General features: G+C 36.7%; 1 protein-coding gene across 1 annotated transcript in view; it reads left to right on the top strand.

The window, feature by feature from the left end:
* Lancl3 (LanC like 3) overlaps positions 1-24445 on the top strand; it is a 109157-nt gene extending 84712 nt beyond the window's left edge. The window contains exons 3-5 of the mRNA XM_040733727.1: positions 3648-3845; positions 10729-10936; positions 18122-24445. Coding sequence (XP_040589661.1) covers positions 3648-3845; positions 10729-10936; positions 18122-18281 — 566 coding nt within the window. The 3' untranslated portion in view covers positions 18282-24445. The remainder of the gene's footprint in view (positions 1-3647; positions 3846-10728; positions 10937-18121) is intronic.
* The last annotated feature ends 351 nt before the right edge of the window (positions 24446-24796 follow it).

Genomic DNA, 24796 nt, shown 5'->3' with positions numbered 1-24796 from the left:
ACTATCATTATTTATGAATAAGAAATACTTTAAAGCATTTTAAAATAAAAGTTGAGATTATTTAGTATTCTTTCAAAGCATAAGTGACAGTAATATAAGTATTTTACCATTCATGTTCACTAAAGACTAACCTTTATTATTACTCATTTATTTATTTGGGATAAAACTCTCAATACATTGCCTAGGCTTTCCTTGAACTACTGGGCTCAAACAAATATCCTGCATCAACTTTCCGAGGAACTGGGACAAATGGGCATATATCATACATGGCTTAACTTTGTTAAGACATGGTGAACAGTGATCACACTGATTCAAAGTAATGCTTTTGAACAGGGGAATAAGATCAATTCAGTAAGTTTTTAGTGATAGCAGAATCGTAACAGCAACAGAACTACAATGACTAATTTTGAGCTCTGATTCATGTAAGGAAAACGTGAGTTCCCCCCAGTTTGTGTCCTTACACTCCTGAGCAAAATTTGTAAGTCCTTTTGTAAGCCACACTTAAACTGTCTCTCCTTTCCTCGAGGTTCTGTCTACTGTAGGTTTCCACACACATAGTGACCTCTTACCTTTAAACTGCTATTTATGGTTCTTTTTACCAGAAGGCTTCACTTCCCACAAGCCCTTCGTCCACTTGTAATGCACAGACTTAAAACTCGGTATAAACCTTATGGGATATACTGAGGTACATTCTGAGTTTTAGGGGAAAGGGTTGTTGAAGCCAATCTTGAGAATCATTAACATATTTCAGGTATTTTCCCCTGAAGCAAATAGGGTGACATCATGGCATCATGCCCACATGCCCACACTGTTAATGGAGTCCTCACCGTGTCTTATTATAATTTGTGAGTCACTTGTTCAACTGCTCTGTCAGCTTTTGTACACATTCAGAATGGGGATTCATTCACTTGGCTTGTGATTCTGGGACCTTTGCCACAGAGCCTGCATTTAATGAGAGTACCCAAATGAATGGATGAATGGCTAATGAGCAGCATTAGTGAGCATTTTCTCAAAGAAGTTTTGCATTCCTTTCTAAATGAGAGATCAGATCTTGAAGTAGGATTTGAGTATAAAAATCTCTTTGAAGTGTGATCCTAGAAAGCACTGCTAGGGAATAGAAACGTTAGACAAGAAAGAGGAAGACTTTAATTTGTGAAATAATGAGCAGTCCTGGATAGAGGCTATGTTAGACTTTTGAGTCACTTTGACAAAATGCCTGCTGTAATGACTTAAAGGAGGAAAGAAAAATTTTGGCTCGTGGTTTCAGAAGGTCCATTCTGTTGTCACATGACTGAATTCATTCTGGGCCCATAACAGGAAAGAACATATGATAGCAGAAGCATATAGCAGAGGGTACTCCTCTCATGGTAGATGAAAATGAGGGAAAGGGAAGGGCCTGGAGACTCGCAAAGATATACACCAAGCGACCCACATTCTAACATTTCTACAATCTCCCAAAATAGCACCACTCACTGGAGAGCAAGCATTCACTGTATAATATTTCATTTTCAAACTGGATTAGGCTTAGTCCCACTGGAGACTGACAGAAGCCATATGGGACATGCCTCAGAATTGTCTTACCCAATGACTGAGGAAGTTCACGGATTTTTCTATGCATTTTCTACTTTATTTGTTGGCTGCTTCAGGGGTGTTAATTCTGCATTATCCCTGTGTGTTGAGCATATTCTTGTGGCCAGAGATAAATTCAGGCAAAATAAGCCATTTAAGATAGGGAAGTCTAGACAGCATAGTTTGTCAGGGTACTAGCAGTGTCTAAAGTTCCTTCATTAATAGTTTTTTAAAGGAGAAATTGACATTCTGGCCAATGATACACATATTACAAACCAAATTTCTGGTAAATATGTAAGTACTTTCCTGATATTTTATCCAGGAAAATGCAATATGTTTTAATATAAGACTACATAGTATGCCTCATATATTCTAAGTTGTATATGTTGCATAATATATAGATATTCACATGTATATTGTTTATTTGTATAAATAATGGAGCACTAATAAAGGAATAGGCTTAAAAGATTATAAGGCTGAAAAAATCCAGACCTACAAAAGTCAGTGTTGTAAGTTTCAGGTTGAGTCCAAGTCTACAGGGATAAGACAAATGTCTAAGCTGGACAATTATTTCTTAGTGTTTTTGTACATTCAGGCCTTGATGCGTGGATGAGGACTACCTACAATTGACAAGGGCAATCTTCTTTAATCACTCTACAGGTTCAACTTTTGCTGTCCCCACAAGCACTCAAAAAGACATACATAGAAATAATGTTCAAACAAAATCTCTGGGTAACATTTTGCCCAGCTAAGTTTCCACGTAGACTCACTCATCATACTCCTGCTGCACATCTATTATAGTGTATGTCACTTACATTCTAACATTTTTTCAAATATGGCTCACTTTCTGAACTGAATAGAGATGTCTCTTCAAGAGTATGGGCAAATTCATCTTCATTGTTGTATCAATTGTGAGATAATGTCCAAAACGTAAGTATTCATTGTAAACAATTGAATGAATTGATACCAAGAGAAAGGCCTTTTTTCTGTTTTGTTTACTCATCTACCTTTAGCACCTAAAGCATCTGGTGCATAGTGGGTGCTTAATACTTATATTTTGAATGGATTGATGGATTGTTAAGATATCTAGACCAAATTGATTGCAAGTACTTTGAGACCATTTTCATAAAAATCAAATTTTCCATGAAGAGCTTAACAGTTTTATTTAGGGTTTATGGTTCATATAGTTTCAGCCATATATTCAAGTCTGCTGTATGTAAGGAAACAGAGAACAACGTGCAAGTGGATGAGTATAGCTATGTTCCAATAAAACTTTGTCAGTGAGGCAGATTTGGGCTGCAAGCTATACTTTGCTGCTGGTTTAGTTTCTTTTTTATTACTTTAGTTTTAAATAGCTTGCTTCACATGTCAATCCCAATTCCCTCTCCCTCCCCTCCTCCTGCACCCCCTGCCATCTCCCCCAGCCTCCCATCCTATCCCCACTTCCTTCCACATAGGGGATATCTAGAGTCTGTCATTTCACTCTGGGTAGGGTCCAGGCACTCCCCTAAGAGTCCAGGCTGAGAGAGCATCCCTCTTTGTGTTATGGACACACGAAGTCCGTTTGTATGCCAGGGATAAACACTGATCTACTGCCCAGGGCCCTTAGGTTGCCCAGGCCTTCTCACTGACTCTCACTCTCAGGGAGTCTGGATCAGTCCCATGCTGGCCTCCCAGCTGTCGGTCTGGGGTCCAAGAGCTCCCGTTGTTCAGATCAGCTGTGTCTGCTGATTTTGCCAACCTGTTCTTTGACAATTTGCTCATCGCTCCTCTCTCTCTGTCACTGGGTTCCATGGGTTCAGTTCAGTGTTTAACTGTGGGTGTTTGCCTCTGCTTCCATCAGTCACTGGATGAACTGGCAAGCTAAACAATAGTGGAGAGACCACCTTAAATGGCCATTCCTGATAATGAACTGATGTCTATAGCTGGTTTAGTTTCTTAGCAACTCAATCGTTATAGAAATATATGTGCTTTCAAGTAATATTTTACCATAAAACAAATCTCACGATTTTCTTTTCACTAGATCAAACTACCTCTCCTCTCTTGGTGGATAAATGATGTTTGCTTTGTCCACACAGGGGCAGCTCATGGCCTGTCATCCATTCTCCAGATGCTTCTTTCCTACCATGAGCATCTCAAGCCTTCAGATCGGGAGCTGGTGTGGCAGAGTGTGGACTTCCTCATGGAGCAGGAACAGAATTGCAACTGGCCACCTGAGCTTGGAGAGACCATTGAGAGAGAGAATGAACTGGTCCATTGGTGCCACGGTGCTCCAGGTCTCCCACATTCTATTTTCTGAAAGCAGAGTCTTTCACCTAGCTTACACAAAGGGAGCTTCGTTTTTCTGATATTTGAGGGTATTTCTCATCCTGGATCATAGCTATCAAGTTGAAATTTTTGAAAACTAAAAAATATCCTGATCTTTAAAGGACTTCTGAAAGTTATTCCATAAGTTTAAAAGTACATTTCTCTATCCTTAGTGCTAACCAAGCATTCCCTCAAAATGATGTGAATCACATGTGTAGTCTAAACTTTTAGGGTATCTGAGTGGTAGAGTGAATGATTAGTATACTCAGAGTTCTGGGTTTGAGTCCCAGAATATATGCATAATAAGAATCAGTGGCCCCATATTAAAATGCAAAAATAAATGGGTAGAATTCATTTTATAATATATAACCCAAATATTATTATTTCAGTAGGCTACTAATTTAAAAATAGAGATGGCTTGGCTAGGGACAAAAGCACTTTTCTGGAACACAGAGGGCCTGGGTTCAATCCAGAACACTAAAAAAATGATAGCATACATTCTTTAAAATATTGAAATCTTTAAAATTCAGTATTGATTTTTATACTTATATAACATTCTAATCAAATGCTACATTTCAAAATCTTTTTAGCTACATTGGAAGGTGCACAGCCATAGCCTGATTATTTATATGGTGGCCTCTGATCTAGTAGTGGGACAACTTGTTGTAAATTTCTAATCTCAGGCTCCATCACAAGCCAGCGAATCACAATGTGTATTTGATCAGTATCCTTATGAAACTTGTGTTAATCTTTAAGTTTGAAATACGTGGTTTTAGAATTACTGTTCAAGTGAGTATTTCCAGTAATAATTAATAAAATGTCTAAGGAAATGAAAATCCACCCCCAATGAATTCTGAAATTGAACCTTGAAACTAGACAGACTTCATTACCTACCTCTCTCTATCCCACACTTTTCAAATCCCATTACACTGCTAACTAGTCTTCCAGAGAAGGAATAATTTAAAAGAAGTTGAATTAAAAAAAAGTTCAGTTAATTGGCAAAGAGAACAAAATATCAAATAACACAATTATTAAATTTGTTCCTTGACAATTGCATGTGTCTATAATGCTTTATAATTACTTTCACCTTCCAAAATTTTTTTGATTATGAATGGATTTGCAAGGCTCTGCTTCAAATAGAAGAGTACAACTTTAGATTGCATGTGATTTATCTTTGTCATGTTACCTGATTTTTATTGCCTCCCTTCTCCCTTTAATTAATGTTCTTTAATCAAACTAGAGTTCTGTTTTTTCCTTGATACAGTTTGAGGATGATGAAAAATATAAGTCACTGCCTACTGTCGTATTTTCTCTGCCTGCCACATTCAACTATGGAAGGAATGGCAAACTGTGTATTTAAAAAAGTACCAGGGCCGGGCGTTGGTGGCGCACGCCTTTAATCCCAGCACTCGGGAGGCAGAGGCAGGCGGATCTCTGTGAGTTCGAGACCAGCCTGGACTACCAAGCGAGCTCCAGGACAGCCTCCAAAGCCACAGAGAAACCCTGTCTCGAAAAACCAAAAAAAAAAAAAAAAAGTACCAGGACTAACATGGGAAGCAAACTTGTTTCTAATTTAAATATATAATAAAAAAGTATTTAAAAAGTACCAGGACATAGTACATTATGTTCAGGCTAACTGCTGCCAGGTTTAATTTGTGCCCATTACTTCTTGCTTTGACCTTTTGGGGGAAAACACAACAGTTAGTTATTTACCATCCCGCAAATTATGTTTCTTGTTATGCCCAATACCTATTTCTCCTTTACTTAATCATTCTCAGCGATGGTCTCTGCATATTCTCCAGGCATTGCAGGATTCTTCAATTTTGGAGATGTCCCAAATTAAATATAGAATATTTTAGAAGAATTCAATATGCTAGTAAAAACCCTTCATAGAGTAGAAAGATAATCTACTAAAATGAGTGGATGAGCCTGTTTTTGAAGTAGGTGTTTAAATGGCTATTATTCTACCCTTTCTGTATACCAAATGCCATCTGTTTCAGCAGGTCATTTACTATGACACTGTAGCATAGGATTTATGACATTTAGGGACTTTATTCATCCCCTTTAGCATTCATTCTAAGCGTTTTGAGAAGAGTAACATAAATATATTGCTACAAAACTAATTATCATTAAGTCCATGTAGTCACTGGAGCATCAAAAAGAAACTGATTCACTGATGAAATATGGTCCATTATTTCTACTAATCCCAACCCTCTTCTAAGAGTAATTATAAAACTGGTAATTGCAGGTCAAACACAGTCATGACCTCGCTGAAGTTGACTATAATAAATTTCTCCCCAACAGGAAATGGCCTGGAAATTCATTTGTTTGAGAAAAAAATTTGAGAATAGATTTATGAATAGCACAGATGGTTTGGGATGACAGACCATTCTGGTGATTAAAAACTTGCCAGAGATAATCTACAAAGTGGAACTGCATTACTGCTACCTTATCCACACCTCAGTTTCCTTTTGACTTGCTTTTAGCCCACCTCTACAAGTGACTGCCCAAGTTAGTATGTATGAAATGTATAACTAGTTCTTGACTACAGAGTAACAATTCTGGGGTCTAATTGTAACTCTAGCCGTAACCAGCTAAGTGACCTTGAGAAAAGTCACATTTTAAAGACTCTGAGATGAGCATTTTGAAGTGGAATAGTGAATCTCAGTGTTTGTGTCACCATTGACACATTTTTATATCTTGACCTTTGCCATCCCTAAGGGATATATCTCAGATGCTTTTATAAACGCACATTTATAAATACCTATGGTGACATATAGGTTTTTCTCCCTAAATACAATAATGTGTTGCAGGAAGAGTCATATGATCCCTTCATAACCTTGATCACTCTGAAATACAGGATGGAAGTCATTTGCAGAATCATTAAAACAAATGCTGTGGTTAAAATAACCTCGCTGACTGCATCAGGTTACATCATTACTTTGGTAACACTGACAGTGCACTTCCTTTACTCTGTGAAACTCTGAGCAGTTTTGAAAATTTATCTCACAAGGCTCTTGGGTAGGTGACTTCAGACAGCTTCTGAAGCACAGGATGGTAACTAAGGTTTGTAATGACTCAGCAAAATTACACATCCTAGCATGAACCTGATTGGTGACACTCCAGTATGTTGAAATTGTGTATTCTACTTGTCAAAAGTCTCTGGAGAGCCCACATTTCAAAGATTTAGTCTCCCCAAACCATCTCTATTAAATTGTAACTTAAGGTCCTTGTTGTTTTTGGCAAAGTCATACACTGTCACTGACTTGTGTTTCATATTGTTGAATATAAATTAGTGATTCCAGGAAAACGTTGTGCTAGTTCCCATCACAGTCAAAGAAACATGACATCCTTTCCTTTAAGAGTCAGAAGAAGCATTAGGATGGTTTCCATTAGGCTATGTGTTAACAAATTTAGAATATTTTTAAAGCCCCCTACACAAACATCAGTCTGTGATCAAGGCTTCCAGAAGAGGAGTTTTTGCTCTGGCTAGAGCCATGGGATCCATAGTTTGTAAGTGCCTGGAGCTAATGTCTTGATAAAGCAATTAAAGCATCTCTATCTTCTTTTCTACATCTCTACTCTGTTTCTAGTGCCAGCTTCTGCTACAGCAGTGGTTCTCAACCTTCCTTATGCCGTGACCCTTTAATACAGTTCCTTGCATTGTGGTGACCCCAACCATAAAATTATTTCTGTTTTTAATTCATAACTGCAATTTTGCTACTGTTAGAAATAGTAATGTAAGTATCTGATATGTAGGATTTCTGACATGCGGCCTCCAAAGGGTTTGTGACCCACAGTTTGAGAACCACTGTGTTAGGGTTATAAATGAGGACAGGGACAAGAGACATTTGGGGAACTATTTGGTGACAAAACACCACACCACAGACGAGGAGAAAATAAAAGGATATGATAAAAGTCCTGCCCTTTGGTGGTTTGCCTTGTAGTAGGGGAGGCAAACACAGAAACAGATAGTTTTAATTTGATTATGTATAAGTGTTATATGTAGTGTGAGGTAGGATCTAAGAAAAGAGATTTCTCCTGTTGCCTCCAGATTCAATGAAGGCTTTCTAAAGAAAGCGATTCCTAAATTGAGTTGTGCCAAGAAAAACAGAAGACCTCTTCCAAGAATAACATAGGCACTCAGAAACACAGAAGCACCACAGGTATTTTGTTTTTGTGGAAGTGAAAAGTTTGGTCAGATAATGGAAGAGACGAGCAAACAGGCAGGATGTTGAACATAAAGCACTTTCTTAGCATGCTAAAGTACCCATATAATAGCGAGCCCTTTAGCTTTTCCTTGGCTAAAACACTTACCACATAACACAGTCTGTTTTGTGTGTCTGGAAGCAGAGCATACTCTCAGGGAACTTACTAGACCAGAGGTTGTAGGCCAGCAAAATTAAGAAAAGCCGGAGAAGTGTGGCTTTCATTGAGACTAGCTGTCCTCTGATTCTGAGGGATGCTAATAGGCACAAGATATACTAAATTTAGTTCTAGTTCTTGAGGAAAGGGAGCAGGCTGTTTGTATCCATCCATGATAGTCAACTTCTCCTCATCTGTGGTGTGGTGTTTTGTCACCAAATAGTTCCTACAAATGTCTGTTGAACCTGCGATGCCTCATTTATCACCCTAACACAGTGGTTCTCAAACTGTGGTTCACAACCCCTTTGAAGGTTGCATGTCAGATATCTTGAATATCAGATATTTATGGTACTATTCCTAACAGTAGCAAAATTGCAGTTGTGAAGTAGCAATGAAAATAATTTTCTGTCTGAGTACATTGTACGACTTTCTGTTTGCCTGTGGGGAAATCTCCAGACATGGGAATCCAGGATGTACATTAACAGCCAGCTGTTAAAAGAACTCAGGCATGGCATACTTGCTGGTAAGATAAAGGGGAGCTGATTCAGGCATCTCATTGATTCCTGCTCATTTGCCAGTACTCAGTTAGATTGATGGCAGTCTAGTACGCCTTTCTTACCAGCAGCTGCAGGGCAGGGACCCTCCTGTGTGTTCCTACAACTATATTTGTATACACGTAGCCTAGTTTGTACCTCCAGATTAAGCTCTAAAAGCCATTAAAGAGAGTGGCCTTTTAAAAGTCAGCATTTGCCCTACAGTTCATGCTCAGTTGGTATCTAAACAGCCACCACGTCCTATGAAATTACTCTTTGGTAACTTTCATTTCAGTTTTTCTGCCAACAAAAGTAGCTCAGAGCTACCCTTCCTCTTTTAGTTCTTTCCTCAAAATACTCTGTGACAGCAATCATACTGTTATGCAAAAATCAAAACCAACCAATTCATAATAAAAAAGACCTGTAGTAGTTCCTGATTACCCACAGTATACAGTCTTCTTAAAATGCCCAACAGAAGCCCTCATACATCCATAATGTGAACTCATTCTTATTCTTCTACCCTCCTGGCCCCTTGGTTAGGATGCTGCCAGACTGATCTTGTGGTTTAGTCTTAGATATCTCTGAACCTCTTAGCCTCTGTGATCTTGGTGCCTAATATGCTTTCTCTGCCTCATCATGGGCCTGGAGTTTTCCATGCAGCCTACAAACCCCAGAAAATGCAAGCTTCCATTCAAGGCTTCTCCCGACTGTTTCCCTCAGGACAATTTCACTTGTCTGATCTCTATACTATCGCCGATAGTACCACTCATTGTGTGTCCCTGCAGCAACATGGACCCACACTTTATTTTGTGTTAGTCACAGTGTCTACCCGAAGGGCATATGCCATTAGCATTTATTTTAGATTTATTTATTTAGATTCCTCGGTGACAGGACTAGCTATGCAGTTTGAGACCTAGTACAAAATAAGAAAGTATTAATTTGGAAAAGCTACTAAGAATCTCAAGATGCTAACTGCACAATATGAAGCCCAGTATGGGACCCTTTGAGGAACAAGCTGCTTTGTCCTTGAAGCGTGCCTTGCACCATGGCCACACATGTTATATATAAATACCTTATTAAGAGCAATGAAAGGCAGACAGAATCTTAGTGGATTATCTTATCAAGATACCTACTCCATTCAGGTCCATTGCTTCCACTTTAAAATATAAATCGGAGGGTGCTGGGCCCAAATCCCAGTGTCTCACACTTGCTAGGCAAGCATTTTACCCCTATGCTAGTTTCTTAGTCCTTTTCTGCATTCTGTCTAGGAGGAAAGTAGGCTATGAAGGAGGCAGAGTCATCTTGGATTATTAGTCTCTTTCACTATGGACCTCCAGACCTTGTAACGTGAGGCAAATAATTTCAATGAGTAGTTACCACATCTCCTGTTTCTGTTCTTGCTTCTGTAGTGGGTATGACCTCTGTTGGCAAGTTTTGAAGGAATGTTTCTTTCCATGGAACACTGACCATGGGAAGGACTCACTTAAAAGCTGGAGTAGATGTCTTACTGAGCTTGCTTGATAGCAGTGTTATTTTTGGAAAGACTCCTAGTTTTTCTATTAAGGGAAAGGATATTGTTATAAATATGCAAACATTGCAAATTCTGAACTTCTATGGGGCAATGGATCATATTAATTGATGTGCTTCAATTCAAATTTTTCTTTTTCTCCAGAAACCAACTTCATGATAGAATTAAAACAGTTTAAACTAATCACACGGGAAAAAGCACACTCTTTTGTAGAACACTCTATAGTCTTGCTACAAAGTGCATAGTGCCCAGAAGTCTATTTTTTGGAAATGTAGCTAGTAATGTAAAACCAAACGAAAACAAAAAGGAAATATAATATCTCAGACCACATCTTAGACACACTGTGTTAGTGTATGTGATGATTCACAAGGTGTACACCTTTGAGAAGCTAAAAGTCACCTCTTACTGTCTTTAATGTTTTCACAGGAATTGCTTATCTGTTTGCCAAAGCTTACCTTGTTTCCAAGAAACCACAGTACCTGGACACATGTATCCGGTGTGGGGAGCTAACATGGCAGAAAGGTCTGCTGAAGAAGGGACCAGGGATTTGCCATGGTGTAGCCGGCAGTGCCTATGTCTTCCTTCTGCTGTACCGCCTTACAGGAAACTCCAAATACATCTACCGTGCCCAAAGGTCAGCTGTTTTCATGTGCATATGCTTAGAAATCCTTTTTTCTTCTAGAGACAAGGTCTTACATATTTTAGGCTGGCCTTCAATTCAGTATTCAATGACCTTGAATTCCTGATTCATCCTACTTCCATCTTGTGAGTTCTAGAATTCCGGGTATACATCACACCATTTTATGTGGTGCGAGGGATTAAACCCAGAGCTTCTTGTGTGCTAGGCAAGTACTCTATTACTGAGCTACATTCCCAGGCCTTGTTTTTGAAATTCTAATCTAATTAATTTTCTGAGTAGGTAATATAGTCACTTTGTTTCAAATGTGTGAAAATAGCATAGTGACCAGCCCTGGATATTCTGTCTTGTGTGTCTTCCCGAGAATGTTCTCTATAAAATCAAGCATAGGGGAATATATCTCAAATTTGGTCCTTCTTATACAAATGATAGTGCCTTGTTATCTTGCTGACCATGCTATATCAATACACACAGGGTCTCTCCTATCATTTTTGTTAAACATTCTTACTAAAATAAGAACGTTTTACTCCACTTGTTTCCAATGTTTTCATTTACACATGGAAGAATAAATTATCCTTTCCTGCTGTCTACCTATAAGGGAAGTAGGCTATGCAGGAGGAAGACACATCTTGGATTGCTAATCTCTTTCACTGTGAACCTCCAACATTGCAACTGAGGGAAATAATTTCTATTAATAGTTGTCATATCTCTTGTTTCTGCACCTTGCTTCTGCAGTGGATGCAACCTTTGTTGGCAAGTAAGTTCCTAGAAATGGAATTAGGAGCTAAAGGATATATATATATATATATTTCTAATAATATGTATTATGTAATATTTTGGGGGTTTTTTTCGAGACAGGATTTCTCTGTGTAGCTTTAGAACCAGGCAGGCATCGAACTCAGAGAGTTCTGCCTGCCTCTGTCTCCTGAGTGCTGGGATTAAAAGCGTGTGCCACCAACAAACACCCGGCTATATTATCTAATTTTATAATGGTAAATTAATCTCTGTAATTTATTCCCTAAAGCCTTAATAAATATGGAAACCAGATGTAGAACAGACAACATTGTTTTGAGTAGAAATAACTCCATACTGATTAACTAACAGTATACACTTGTGCCAGGAAGACTATGAATGAACTATAAATAAACTGGTAGAAAACTGAACAACATGAAATCAATATTCCCTTTGAGGGCACTTGGAAGTTGTCTCTGTAAGATGTCAGAAGAGGTCTTGATCTTCTGTGTGGTATTTATGCCTTTTAAGCTAAGGGGCTTCTCACCGTCCCCCACTCATATGACTTGATTCCCTTGAAACTGAGTTGTCACTTGGTAGAGACCAAATAATAGTCCCTCATGGTTGTGAGAATTCCTTTTAAAGGGATATATACATAATCATATTGGCTATGTGAAATAGTGTCCACATCTCAGGAGTACTGGTTGGTTGAAATAAATTAACACATTAAATTTATTTTATTTTTTTAATTTTATAAACTTTATTATAAAAAAGAACTTGCAAATAAACACAAGAAAATCATTTAAATAATGCCTGGAATATGGTAACTTCAATGTAAGGGTTAACTTCCATTGTTACTATAAATGTGAGCTTTATTATTCCTAAGTATGTATATGTATATGTATGTATATTATGCTATATACTATATATCTATGCATGTATATGTATATTTATGTATGTATTTATACATGTATATGTGTGTTTGTGCACATTTTGGTTCTAAGAATTAAACCCAGTACTTCACATTTGCTAAAGACACACTTTATCATTAAATCATACCTCAACTCTCAATCTATTTTAATAGGTTCCTATTATTATTATTATACATATATAAAGGTACAATATGTACTACTTTAACTTACAATTTTGAATGAGTAATTTTAATTTGACTATATTTATTTTATTGTTTTAAAATGTTAAATAATTATTCAATGAAGTCTTACCGTAATTAATTCAATCAACTTCTAAATAATAGAAACTTCATATATGCTCAATATTGACTAATATAGACAAAATTGCCTCAAATATCATATCCAACATATACATCCATTGTAATCAAAATATACAATATATGCACATTATAGTGATAGAAGCATTTATATCTGAAATATTTTAAAATTACCATATACCCCTTTTGCTTCCAGTGCTGGGAATAGAACCCAGAGACTCATACATGCTAGATAAGAAAGCAGTCTATCATTGAGTACTCTATCCCTGACCTAAAATTTTAGAACTGAAATCTACAGATTTGTGTTTCTTAGTCTAAAGTGAACTTACCTTTTTCCTTTCCCTTCCTCCTGTTCCCTCCCCACTTTTTCTATTGTGGTGGTTATATTAATGATTATAACTCTTCCTCAAAATGTGATATAAATATTTTCCTTTATTGCTATTTCTTTTTTAATATAAACATTGTATTTTATTTGTGTGGATGTTTTGCCTGTATGTGAGTCTGTGCACTACCTGTCATCCCGAAGCCTGTGGAAGCCAGGAAAACAAGGCAGATTTCCTTGTTGTGGAGTGATAGACAGTTGTGAACAGCCATGTGGGTGCTGGGAATTGAACTCAGATCCTCTGGAAGAGCAGCCAGTGCTCTTAACTGCCGAGGCATCTCTCCAGCCCCTTTCTTTTCCATTTTTCCCCCATTACTAAACTTTTGCCATGTGAAAGTACCAAGTGTTCTTGTGAAAGTCATTAATTTTCCTTTTAAGATTTCTGTATTTTGTGTTATTTATAAAATTCCATTTACTATTCTAAGGCAAAAGAGGGGTAATGAATACTGACACTTGCACTTCTGTGATTTTATATTCATCTAGGAATTAATTTTCATTGGCACTACATTGTTTTCTACCATTGGTCACTAAATTTTTTTTAGCATATCACTGTGACTTAAAAGTTAATCTTTATTACAATTTGAGGTTTACTAGGTAAATAGCTTTGCTTGGGAACTTATGTGCCCTGTTGCTACTTCTATATGTAATTGTTTACTTCTGCTTTTTCCTTACTACTCTCCCTCATTTTTCATCTTGTAATTTAGAAGCAATTTTTCAGCTTTAAAAACAGTGCTATACAATTTGACTGGAATTTCACTGAATTATAGGTTATTTCCATAAGAATCATTAACATCTTTAAAATATCAAGGTTTTCCATTCAAGATCAAATTATTCCTTTCCATTTATTTCAGTTGAAAAATGTTCCTTGCCCAATTCTTGATTTTATGAAGTATGTCTTTATAATTCTTATTAGCATTAAGTTATTTTGTTTTGTTTATTTCCAAGTTTATTACAAGTGAATTTTTCTTAAGGAATCATTTCAGGCTGTTTATTATTGGTACTTATTAAATTTTAAAAATACATATTAGTAGAGTTTATCATCAGTTTCTGTTTTTCATGTAAATATGCATTGTACCTTGTAATTATGAAGTTTTCATAAATACTATCATAGAACTTACTGATTCCATTGTTGTTCTACCAGTTTTCTATTAGTTTCCATTGGATTTTTTATATATACTCATTATACACAAATAATTATGACTGTAACCTCCTTTCTTCTAGGCAGCCATACTCTTTTTGGTTTTCTACTGCATGAGTTCCCTACAACAATACATCCCCATAAACAAGCTTTAATAACAAGGAGAGAAAAGCTTTTATGCTTTTATGTGTACATTTTGCAATGTATTTAATGTTGTAATGGCACTCCTATGCTCAAGATAATCCAATAGATTTCTACACTGGATAAAGGCAAAGACCCAAGTCTGTGCTTTGACTGACAGGTCTCACAACACCTAGATTCCCGTTACTTTTGATTTCATCTCCTATTCTCTTTCTCCTTGTTCTGTCTACCATATTGAGGTTCTTGTGATTTCTTTAGTATGCCACGTATAATACACCTCAAGCCCTTAAATTTTGTTTCTATCAACTGATAATTTTTAATTTCTTCCTATGTCTCCTGGCTCCCTAGCCTTTTTACATTTAGCTCCTAGCCCCCTCCACCTATAATGTTCACTTTGTATATGTATTTCCTAGCTCTATAAAGTCTGATGACCCAGAAAGGTCTTCGACTAATACAGTATTCAGTGTTAAAATAAAACATAAACTATCTTTGATATTTGCATAATTGCTCTGAAGCCTTTGTGAGCCTTCTACCTGCTTTGTGTGATGCAGGCCCATAATTGTAGCTATTTAAGAGACTTTTACAAGAGGATCACAAATTCAAAACCTTTCTGGGCTACAAGAGAGAGGGCAAGGCCAACCTGGGCAAGGGGTGAGCCCCTTCCTCCAAACAGTAAAATTGACTTCTGGTGATGTGGCTCAGTGGTAGAGTGCTTGCTTAGCACACACATGACACAGCTTTTGAACCTGTCTCACTGAAATCTGACTTGTTGTTTTTCAAATGAATTAAAAGAAAGTCATTAGGGCGTACTCTAGGATAATGGAGTTAGTCAGAGTTTCTTATGCCTTAAAACATCTATTTGAAAAGATTGGGTGAACCTCTCTACTTCCTGGCATGCCACTCTGAGTGTTCAGAGCTGTAGTTATAACAGTTTGAGTTCCAGAGTTCTTCATGAAATGCATTCTCACTCACAGGTACAAAGTTGTAAAATGTAGGTTTATTTGTTAATGGATCACAAACTCACTCCATGGCTCAACCCAACATGTAGGTCACTTTAGTTGCCTTTCTGGGGGTCACGCTCCAGTAGCACATTCCTGTGATGTTTGTGATTTCCTGTCTATGAGATGGTATTCCTAGTGCTTTTAGTAGTTGTCAAAACACATTTACACTTTTCCTTGTCTTGTTTGTCCTTGACTTTGTTTATTAGTTTTATTTATTTCTCTTTTGCTTCCTACTTCATTAATTTCTGCCTGGATTTCCCACTATTCCTTTTCTATTGTAACTTTTCTATTAAAGTTGGTATGTGAAGTAGTTGGTTTCATTATGACATCTTTACTCACATATGTCATTGTACTTGTTTCTAATTCACTGTCCCCCTGCACTGCCTTCCCTTGTGCACACTCTTCATTGCCGACTGGTTCCCTTCCGCCAGGTAGCCCCCCTCTTACTTCGTTTGTGGTATTCTCTAGAGCTTCAAATGTGTATGTAATTATCAATTAATAATAATTTATAAATGATGACTTTTCTTAGCTCAGTTTTTTTAAGAGATCCATTAGGGTTTTTTTTAATGTACTGTGGTCAATATTGTCCATTCCTTTTAGTTCTACAATTACCATTCAGGCTTCTATTTTAACTGGGAATTGTTGAGAAAATTGATTGGTTAATTTAATTGGGGGAATAGTTTTGAAACAATAGTTTTCACTTTATATTGACAACGGTTCTCAGAAATGACCGATGTTATTCATTCCTTAGAATTATTTTTAAGTGATTTTTATTATTTTTACACCCTGACCACAGTTTTCCCTCCCTCCTCTTCCCCCAGTCTCTTTTCCACACCTCCCCTCATCCCCTAATCCACTCCTCCTCTGTTTCTATTCAGAAAAGGGCAGGATTCCCATGGATATCAACCAAACAAGGGATATCAAGTTGTAGTAAGACTAGACACCTCCCTTCATACTAAGGCTGGACAAGGCAACCCAGTATGAGGAATAGGATCCCAAAGGCTGGCAAGAGTCAGAGGGTAGAAGGCATATTCTCATATTCAACTACTTTTGTTGTAGGTGGTACAAAATATATTTTATATCCCTAAGTACTTAAAAATGTTAGTACATATTAAGGCACTACTAAATAGTGCTATTTACTGTGCTAATGAAGAATGCATGTTACTATACCGTAAGTTTGAGTTGTCCTTCCTTCATTCTTTCATCCCTCCCTCCCTCCCTCCCTTCCTCCCTCCCTCCCTCCCTCCCTTCCTTCCTTCCTTCCTTCCTTAAACTGGTGCTAGGCTTATAGCTCAATGATGGATCATGCCCAAATTTCTGGCTTCAATGCCCAGCATCTAATAAAGATAAAAGAAAAGAACAATCACACTAACTGTGCTTTTCTATAGTTGAGATCTTTTAGAATTCTACATACTACGTGTTATACATTTGAAGACAGTTCTGAGGTATCCAGACTGCCAAGTATGCCATAGCACTCAAAAGATGAAGGCACCCCTTTGGCATCTCACAATTCCTAATTATCACATAATTATACATACTGAGTTGATTCTTAAAATAGCTTGTTTTCTTTTTCTAGAAGTATGAAATATTAATTAAATGGTTGCATATTTAAGAAAACAGTTGATAGAAAATTGGTAACAAATGGAATTTCAATTTATTTCCTCCTTATTTATTTTTAAGCTGCCTGCAATAATTCCAAGGGCTCTACAAAAGATCAAATAAGTAATTACTTTTTATAGGACCTCCATGTGGCTGCAATAATCTAAATTTATGACAGTGTCAACTCTCAGGCCTCACCAGCATCAGACTTGATTATTTTTGTTGTTGACGAAAAATGAATAAGATCAATTAAAAACGACAACACAGCTGAGAACATTTGAAAGGCTGGAAATTACTATACAATGTAAATAAAAAAATAAAAGTGAAAGAAAAATGTGATTCATCGAGATTTTAGAGATCAGTAAGTTGTTTTAAAGGCAGATTGTCTTAGCAATAGTGCCTCATACTTGAATTTACTATTTGATTTACTATTCATTATGAAAAGTTGCTTGCATCCTACCATTCATCTTAGTCCTTTGTTGCCCAAAGCAGTTTGTGTAATCTCCTGCACATTTTTCAGCCTCTGCTCTCTGTCACATATAAATGAAACCCAGTTCAGAAATAATATGCTCCTGGAAACACAATATATTTAGATTTTTAAAGGGACAGTGATATATAAGTTTGCTTCGGTTTAAGATAAATAAAAGTAGGATGATTTATGTGGCTTTTTCACTTTTAATTATTGGCTAGTGGAAGGAATATACATATAAAAAACTACCAATGTGCTTTGATTTGCAACTCCTAAAATAGTTGGATTTGTTTGCCAGCAAAATCTGTTGCAAAACATAAACACTTATATAACTGATCTCATTATTTTTGTCCAGAGAATGGAGTTTCTCAAATTAATTACATAATTCTGAAAAGAAAATGACACTAAAACTTTAACTTCACAAAAGAAGAGCATCCTGTGGCTGGCCATATAGACACACTCATATTAAAAACTGTTTTCTTCTTTTCTTAGGTTTGCTCAGTTCTTATTCACGGAAGAATTCAAAGCTGGTTCCCGAGTCCTTGAAAGCATATACAGCTTGTATGAAGGCTTCTCTGGCACTGTTTGCTTTCTCATTGATTTGCTACAGCCCAATCAGGCTGAATTCCCTCTCTTCAGTGTCTTTGTGTAGAAGGCTCCATCTCCCATTTGCAGCCTGGCAGAAGTCCCGCGAGATTTCCTGAGCCTCCTCTAGGGAGTTTTCCACCTAATCCACATCCAATGGTATCACAACCATGAACCTTCACATTGCTGCCAGAAGGATGAGATCAGCCTGAAGAAGACAGCGTGATACCAGACTGGAGAGAGAGCCTGCCAAACAAAGATGCCGCAATTCATCTAAAAAATCACAGATTGAACGTTTCGGGGGAGAGATGTAAAACCCAAGATCTGAGAGAAAAGCAAAAGCAAAATAATGTTTTTTAGTTCGTGACACTAAAGGCAGAAGTGACTGGAAATAGTGGGGATAGAATGCTAACACTGTCAACATTGAGGAGCAAATTTGACCATCTGTTTATATCCTCCACCCCTAAATTTAGAAGTGAAGACAATCTAAATAATCTAAAACATATAAAATAATTTGCCCTGTTAAAAACAGGTATTTGCATATGTATGTTTTTTAATCACTGTCCTGGGCAGTTTAAAAACATCATATCATAACTCATTTTAATCACTGAAATCTGAAGCTTCCTTAGGCCTTAGAATATCTCTTTCCCTAATTCTGTTTTCTTGCCTAGAGCTGAGAATAGTAAGACTCAAGGCAGGAAGGAATGTAGTTTTAGTGACATCCTAAGCTTTTTAGCTTAGGGGTGTGGCTTGTTTAGCATGTACAAGGTCCTAGTTCTATGCCTAGCACCACAAACAAACACAAAGGAAGATAGGAAACTTCATATCTAGCAAAAAAAACCTGTTGTTGTCATGTGTTTGTCTCAATTTGAAGTGTGATCTGTATATTGTACATGTTAGTAATTCTTCAAATGCCTTTATCTTTGTAATCTCTATGAAGCTTTTTGTAAAATATGCTTTTGGTGAAAATCACTCATCTCAAAAATCAGGGTAACTGCCACAAAGGTAAATCATTCCTGTATCTCATAGTATACTGTGAAAGACATGGAATGAAAAAAATAGAAATGGTTATAGGAACGATGTTGCTCCATTTTATCATATTAGATTAAGAGTGGAAAGAATTCCCTGCCTGATCACCTTACCTTGCAAAACACAGGACATGTTAGAGCTTGGCTATCATACCAGTTGATTCTAGTTATATCAAATTTACTTCTTCTATAATCACAAGCTATAAAAATGTTTCATATCAGTAGTGGATTGCTGAACACTAATAGTAACTGTCACTCCAATATGAAGAACATGAGTTTACCGTGGTCCTGATATTTAACCATACAAGTTCAAACATCACATTAAGGCATACAGTTGTGCTGTATAAGATGTAATTATTTCAGTAGTCATTAGATATTTGGATATGTATATATACATAGGTACAGGTATATATATGCTACATTTATTCCCTATAAACTGAAGCACTATTTGAACTCTAAACAGACTTTGGGAGGAGTTAGGTAATACTTTGCTGCCTAGAAACATTTGTGTGTGTGCTGGCTTGTGGAGCTGTAAGAACAAATGGATTAGTGTGGGTTTGTATGAATGTTGTACGTGTTATCCTATTTTGGAAAAGAAGACCTCTTGAATTCATAAGATTCTCAAAGAATCTTACCAAAGAAAAGAACTGTCTTTTTGTAGTTTATGACTCTTTGTACGTTTACAATCATCAACACAAGCTGGGAAAAAATGATTTTTGCAAAACATGTACCTTGTTGACTTATGGTCCCATTTTACACCCTCAGATTTCAGCATATAAAATTGGCTTTAATTGCTCATCTGTGAAAATACTGCTTGAGGTAAAACCTCATTATATTCTAGAAGTTCTTTCTTGAGGAGGGCAAACACCTTTTGGGAAGCAATAAGGAAGAGCCTGTCCACTGAATGTTTTCCTTTTGAAAGGACCAGCGACAGCTGCTTCACCATCATATTTCAAATGCATTTGGCATGGGCCCTACAGGCTAAAGATAATACGCATCCAGAATTAGGCCTTTTATATTTAAAGAATACATGCTTTTATTGTGTCGGAGCAGTCACTCAATGTGTGTTAGGTGACTGTCCCTAAAGACTTAGAGCTAGGAGGGAACCAAACAAGGAATCAAAATCTGGCTTCTCCTTTCTTCCATGTTCATGTGTTCAATATTCCAGATTAGAAATATGCAAGCACCACAGTAAACAAATTACCCCTTCCCTCGAAGGTACCTCCTTTTAAAAATCTGCCCACCTCTTCTTTCATTCATTATACAGACTAAAAAAACCAAAGGACTAGGAAATGACACATAGATTTGTTGTATCTGTTATATTTCTAGGAGCTTTAGAAAAAATAGGCCTACCTTTGCAGGATGTAATAGAGTGACTGTAACTTTTTGCTGATCATTGTGAAAAGGTCACTATTTTTGTATATCATGCCATGTTTGGGTGTGGTCTTTCTGAAGTACCACTCAGTAAAATTGAAACAAGGATACACTCTTTTTTTTTTTTACTGCAAAACCTATCATTGAAATTTACCATTTTCCTGAAAGAAAAGTACTGTCAGTTTGGGAGGATCCTCTTCTATCTTATTTTCCCAAGAAAGGAGGAGAGACACATATTTTCAGCAGGAAATTAAGTCATGTCATTTATTTCACTATCAGGATCATGTGTAGTAACATTCTTAATGTTAAAGCATATTCCCTCCTAAGGCTACTGCTGTGTATCATAGAAGCCCTCTTTAACACAAATATTTGTTTTGCTGACTGAAAAAAAAGGATTATTGGTGCCAATAACTCAAGAAAAGGGGCAGCCAGGCCATAACTATATCACAAAAAATGCATTGGGAAATAGGATAATTTAACACTAATTTTGATCCATACTTTAATTTGATTCCCAGTTGTGTGTTACCTATAGGAACAAATTTTTGTGGCTTGTGGGGCATCCTTTAATTCTTTATTATGTCTCAACTTACAAGCTGAAATGACTAATCCTCAAATTTACCAAGGTCATGCAATCTTGGCATAAATTTGGTTAGAAAAGCAAGTAAGAAGACAGAAACAGAACTTGAAGGTTGCTTACCACAACTCAGCATCTGGTGGCAATTTGTACACACACATTTAATGGCACTAAGAATAAATATACCTTACCAGTATTTTTTTTCTTCCTGGAATCTCTGTAATCATAAACCACCTTAAATTCAGCATGTGTTATCATCTGTCTCTAAATATCCTCATTCTGATTTTTTCTATGTCTGTTTACACACATGACTTCTTTTCTATGGGAAGGCAGGCTTCCTCCATATCTTTGTCCACATCTGTTCTTAGATAAGAGCATGGGGCTCCATGAGACTTGACTCCACTTTGAACAGAAGGGCTGACCTTGAGGTCAGTGGCAGCCAGAATTGGGACTATTCTGTAGTCAGATCACAAGTCCGGGGCAAGCTGTTATGAGAGAACCTGTGCAATGAGAATAAGGTAGTGGCTGCATTTACCCTGCTTCCACTCCATAAGTGGGACTGGTCATACTAATTTTAGTGTCATAAAAGACAAAAACTGAAGTAGTTCTTACACAGACAGAGTCTCTCCCCTTATTTTATGAATTGAAAGTGTTAATGAATTGGGACCTAATGGATGATGCTGTTAAGATTTAAAAGACTGTTCATTTTCACCTTTAAATACTGAACCTTGTCCTGTCTATCTAGTTCCCGTCACAAATGACAAAGTGTCTCCTCTGCAGGATTCTCTGCACCTTCATTTCTCTTTTGTGTCCCATTGGTCATCCATTCTGAATGGAGTTTGAAGAGTTATTTAACAGCAAAGCAAATCTTGCATATTTTTGTTCTGCACTGGGGTGGAAGGAGGGCTGGTGAATTGCATGGCTCACATGAACAGACTTATCTTTGTACTTGGATCACTGAAAAGGTAAGATAGCTCTTTCGTTACACAATAACCACTTACTAAGTCGACACTAGCTCATGACTTTAGGCTCTTACATAAAAACATAGATAGATCCTTCTGAAGTACCCCAATACACTCCCTCTTGCTTTCAGAAATGACGAGCACTCTAAAAGAATGGAGATGGGGAAACACCAGTGTATGTGTAAATAGATTCCATCCACATAGAAAATGCAGTTCTGCTGAACTCTTCTTCATATATTTCGTGTGTGCGTGATATGTTCCTCAGTGTATAATCTTGTGTGTGAAGTGGCTGTGACTTAGCAATCAGTTTAACGAAGACAAAAACTCTTTACTGTCTAATGTCTTCAGCAAATGACCGTATTCCAACCTATTTTAGTGGGATGTCTGATACTATCCCGTGGTGTTTTAATATCTGTGTCTAAGTGGAAATTACCTGTAAAATGAACTGTTTTACTGAACCTGGTTCAAGTTGAATGTAGCAATACTTACATGTGGATATATTCAAATAAGCAGATTGATGCAGATAATCAGTCTTGTCTCTGCCTTTTAGGACTTTAGTATTTTAATAATGGTGGTGTCTTCTGAAGACTGTAGCAGCAGTAGACCCCCCTTTGCTCTTGAAAATTCAGTATCATTTGAATTAGATAGATGTTCCAGGAATAAGAGTGGAACTCTCGATGCGTAATAGTGTGCTCTCAGAATTTGGTAAAGGACAGTCCAGTCTCTAATAAGGTAAGAACTTTCCCAACTTGAAACTGCTTGGGGAGCTCTTGGAAGGCAGGACCGAATTTTAATCTCTTGGATGTAGTGGCACCAAACTAACTGAATTTTTAAAATGGGTTTTGTAGAAACCAGTGAGACATACTGAAAAGCCATACATAAGCATGCAGCACATACTACAGTGAGTAGAATCTACTTCACCAAAAGGGTTTTCATTTTTGTATAGTTCACAATATTTACAAAAATGTGATAGTATCATCATTGGGTTAAAAAAAGTTCATCTTCCTAATGATATATTTCATAAGCAGCAAACCAGTGTAATTCCACCATCTTTTGGGGCAATACCCCCAAACAGTAAATGGCCATTACAGTATAACAGCTTACTTCTAATTGGACCTAAGAGTAAATAAGCATCACAGTTTAATGTACTCTTGAATATTGAGGACTTGCTGAATAAATTAGTCTTATTAATAAAGTTATTCTCTTTGCTGTATTTCTCCACACAATTATAAGTAAAACAAAAGTGTAAAAAACAAATGATAGGAATTCATTATTAGTAATTTAAAATCATTTTAATTTTTATTAACATTAAATTCAATACCAGTTATCTGTTGTATATAAAAAGAATTTTGAAATATTTACACACCAATTGAGAGGCTTTATAAAAATGCCTTTTTGCCAAAATCAAGTTCTTTGACTTCTCTTGCTCATTATTATATTTCCTTAGGGGTACTTTGAGGTGTTTGAAAGATATATTAGTAGCAGTTCTAATCTCAGTGCAGAACATTTTACTAATCATTTTACTATATTACAAAATGTTATTCTATGATATTTTATATTGAAACATAATTATCAAGTATTCTGGAATATTGCATATTATTATACCCAAACATGACTTTCTAGAAGTCTATTACTGTGTACACATATTTTTAAAAAGACCACAGTGGGCATTTTGGTGTTAGTGAGGAAGTATAATGCAATATATCACATTGATTTTTAATGAAAATTCACTTAAATGTAGAGCAGGGAAATTAAGCTGTAAATGTATATGTTCTTAAGGATAAAATGGCAAATGATAATATGGAAAGATCAACTTCTAAGTGTTCATCAGATTTTAGCTTTTGTTATGTATTCCTGGAGCAGAGAAGACGATTGTCAGTTAAATTTGTTTCAACTTCACAGAGGGGGTTTGCTCCAAGTCCACTGCATGGTGGAATGAAATCTCTTCAGAAGCAAGAGTGACTCAGAAACTTAGTGATGCACCTTACTATTTTTTAACTGCTACCATAACATCCAAACACTGTGATCTTTCCAATGTGTTTTATGTATTAGTTTTGTAATGTAGAAAATAATGTGCCATAAACTGGATTTGATTGTGTTTATTACAGTGATGTCGCTGACTTATTGCCCACCCCTGCTCTGGTCCACTTAATATTGTAAAACCTGTGATAATCCTTTGCCTTAATATGTGATGCGAAATCATTATTGTGTTCTAATTAAATATTCTTACTTCGCTGCTCATTAATTTTCCTTTAAAACTAACTGTGGTGTCAAATAAAATACTACACAAATACTTGGTGGAGTGCTGCTAGTGAGTCTGTTTGTGATTGTGTATCTGGATCCAGGACATGATGGCCTGCTGGGTTCTATAAATAGGCATTCATAATCCTTTTGGAGAAAGGGCCTGGTACTTCTCACTTAGGCCTTGGCTGAATTCTCCCCTTAACCCTTATAAATAGATTCTCCCATGTCACTCCAACAACCAAGTCAAAAACCCAGCTTGTCCTCTCCCTCTATCTTCATTCTTGTCAAGATCTTAAGAATCTTAGCATTTTGTTTCTATTTACATCATTTTCCAAAATAGAAAAATGCCCAAGCTGCCTGAAAATATTATCCAATTTCTTCATGGAAAATGTGAGGCACT

This window comes from Mesocricetus auratus, unplaced genomic scaffold, assembly GCF_017639785.1.
Source record: "Mesocricetus auratus isolate SY011 unplaced genomic scaffold, BCM_Maur_2.0 Super-Scaffold_100033, whole genome shotgun sequence".
Classification (NCBI taxonomy): domain Eukaryota; kingdom Metazoa; phylum Chordata; class Mammalia; order Rodentia; family Cricetidae; genus Mesocricetus; species Mesocricetus auratus.
Note: the sequence above shows the minus strand (reverse complement) of the source record. Positions and strands in the feature narration are given on the sequence as shown.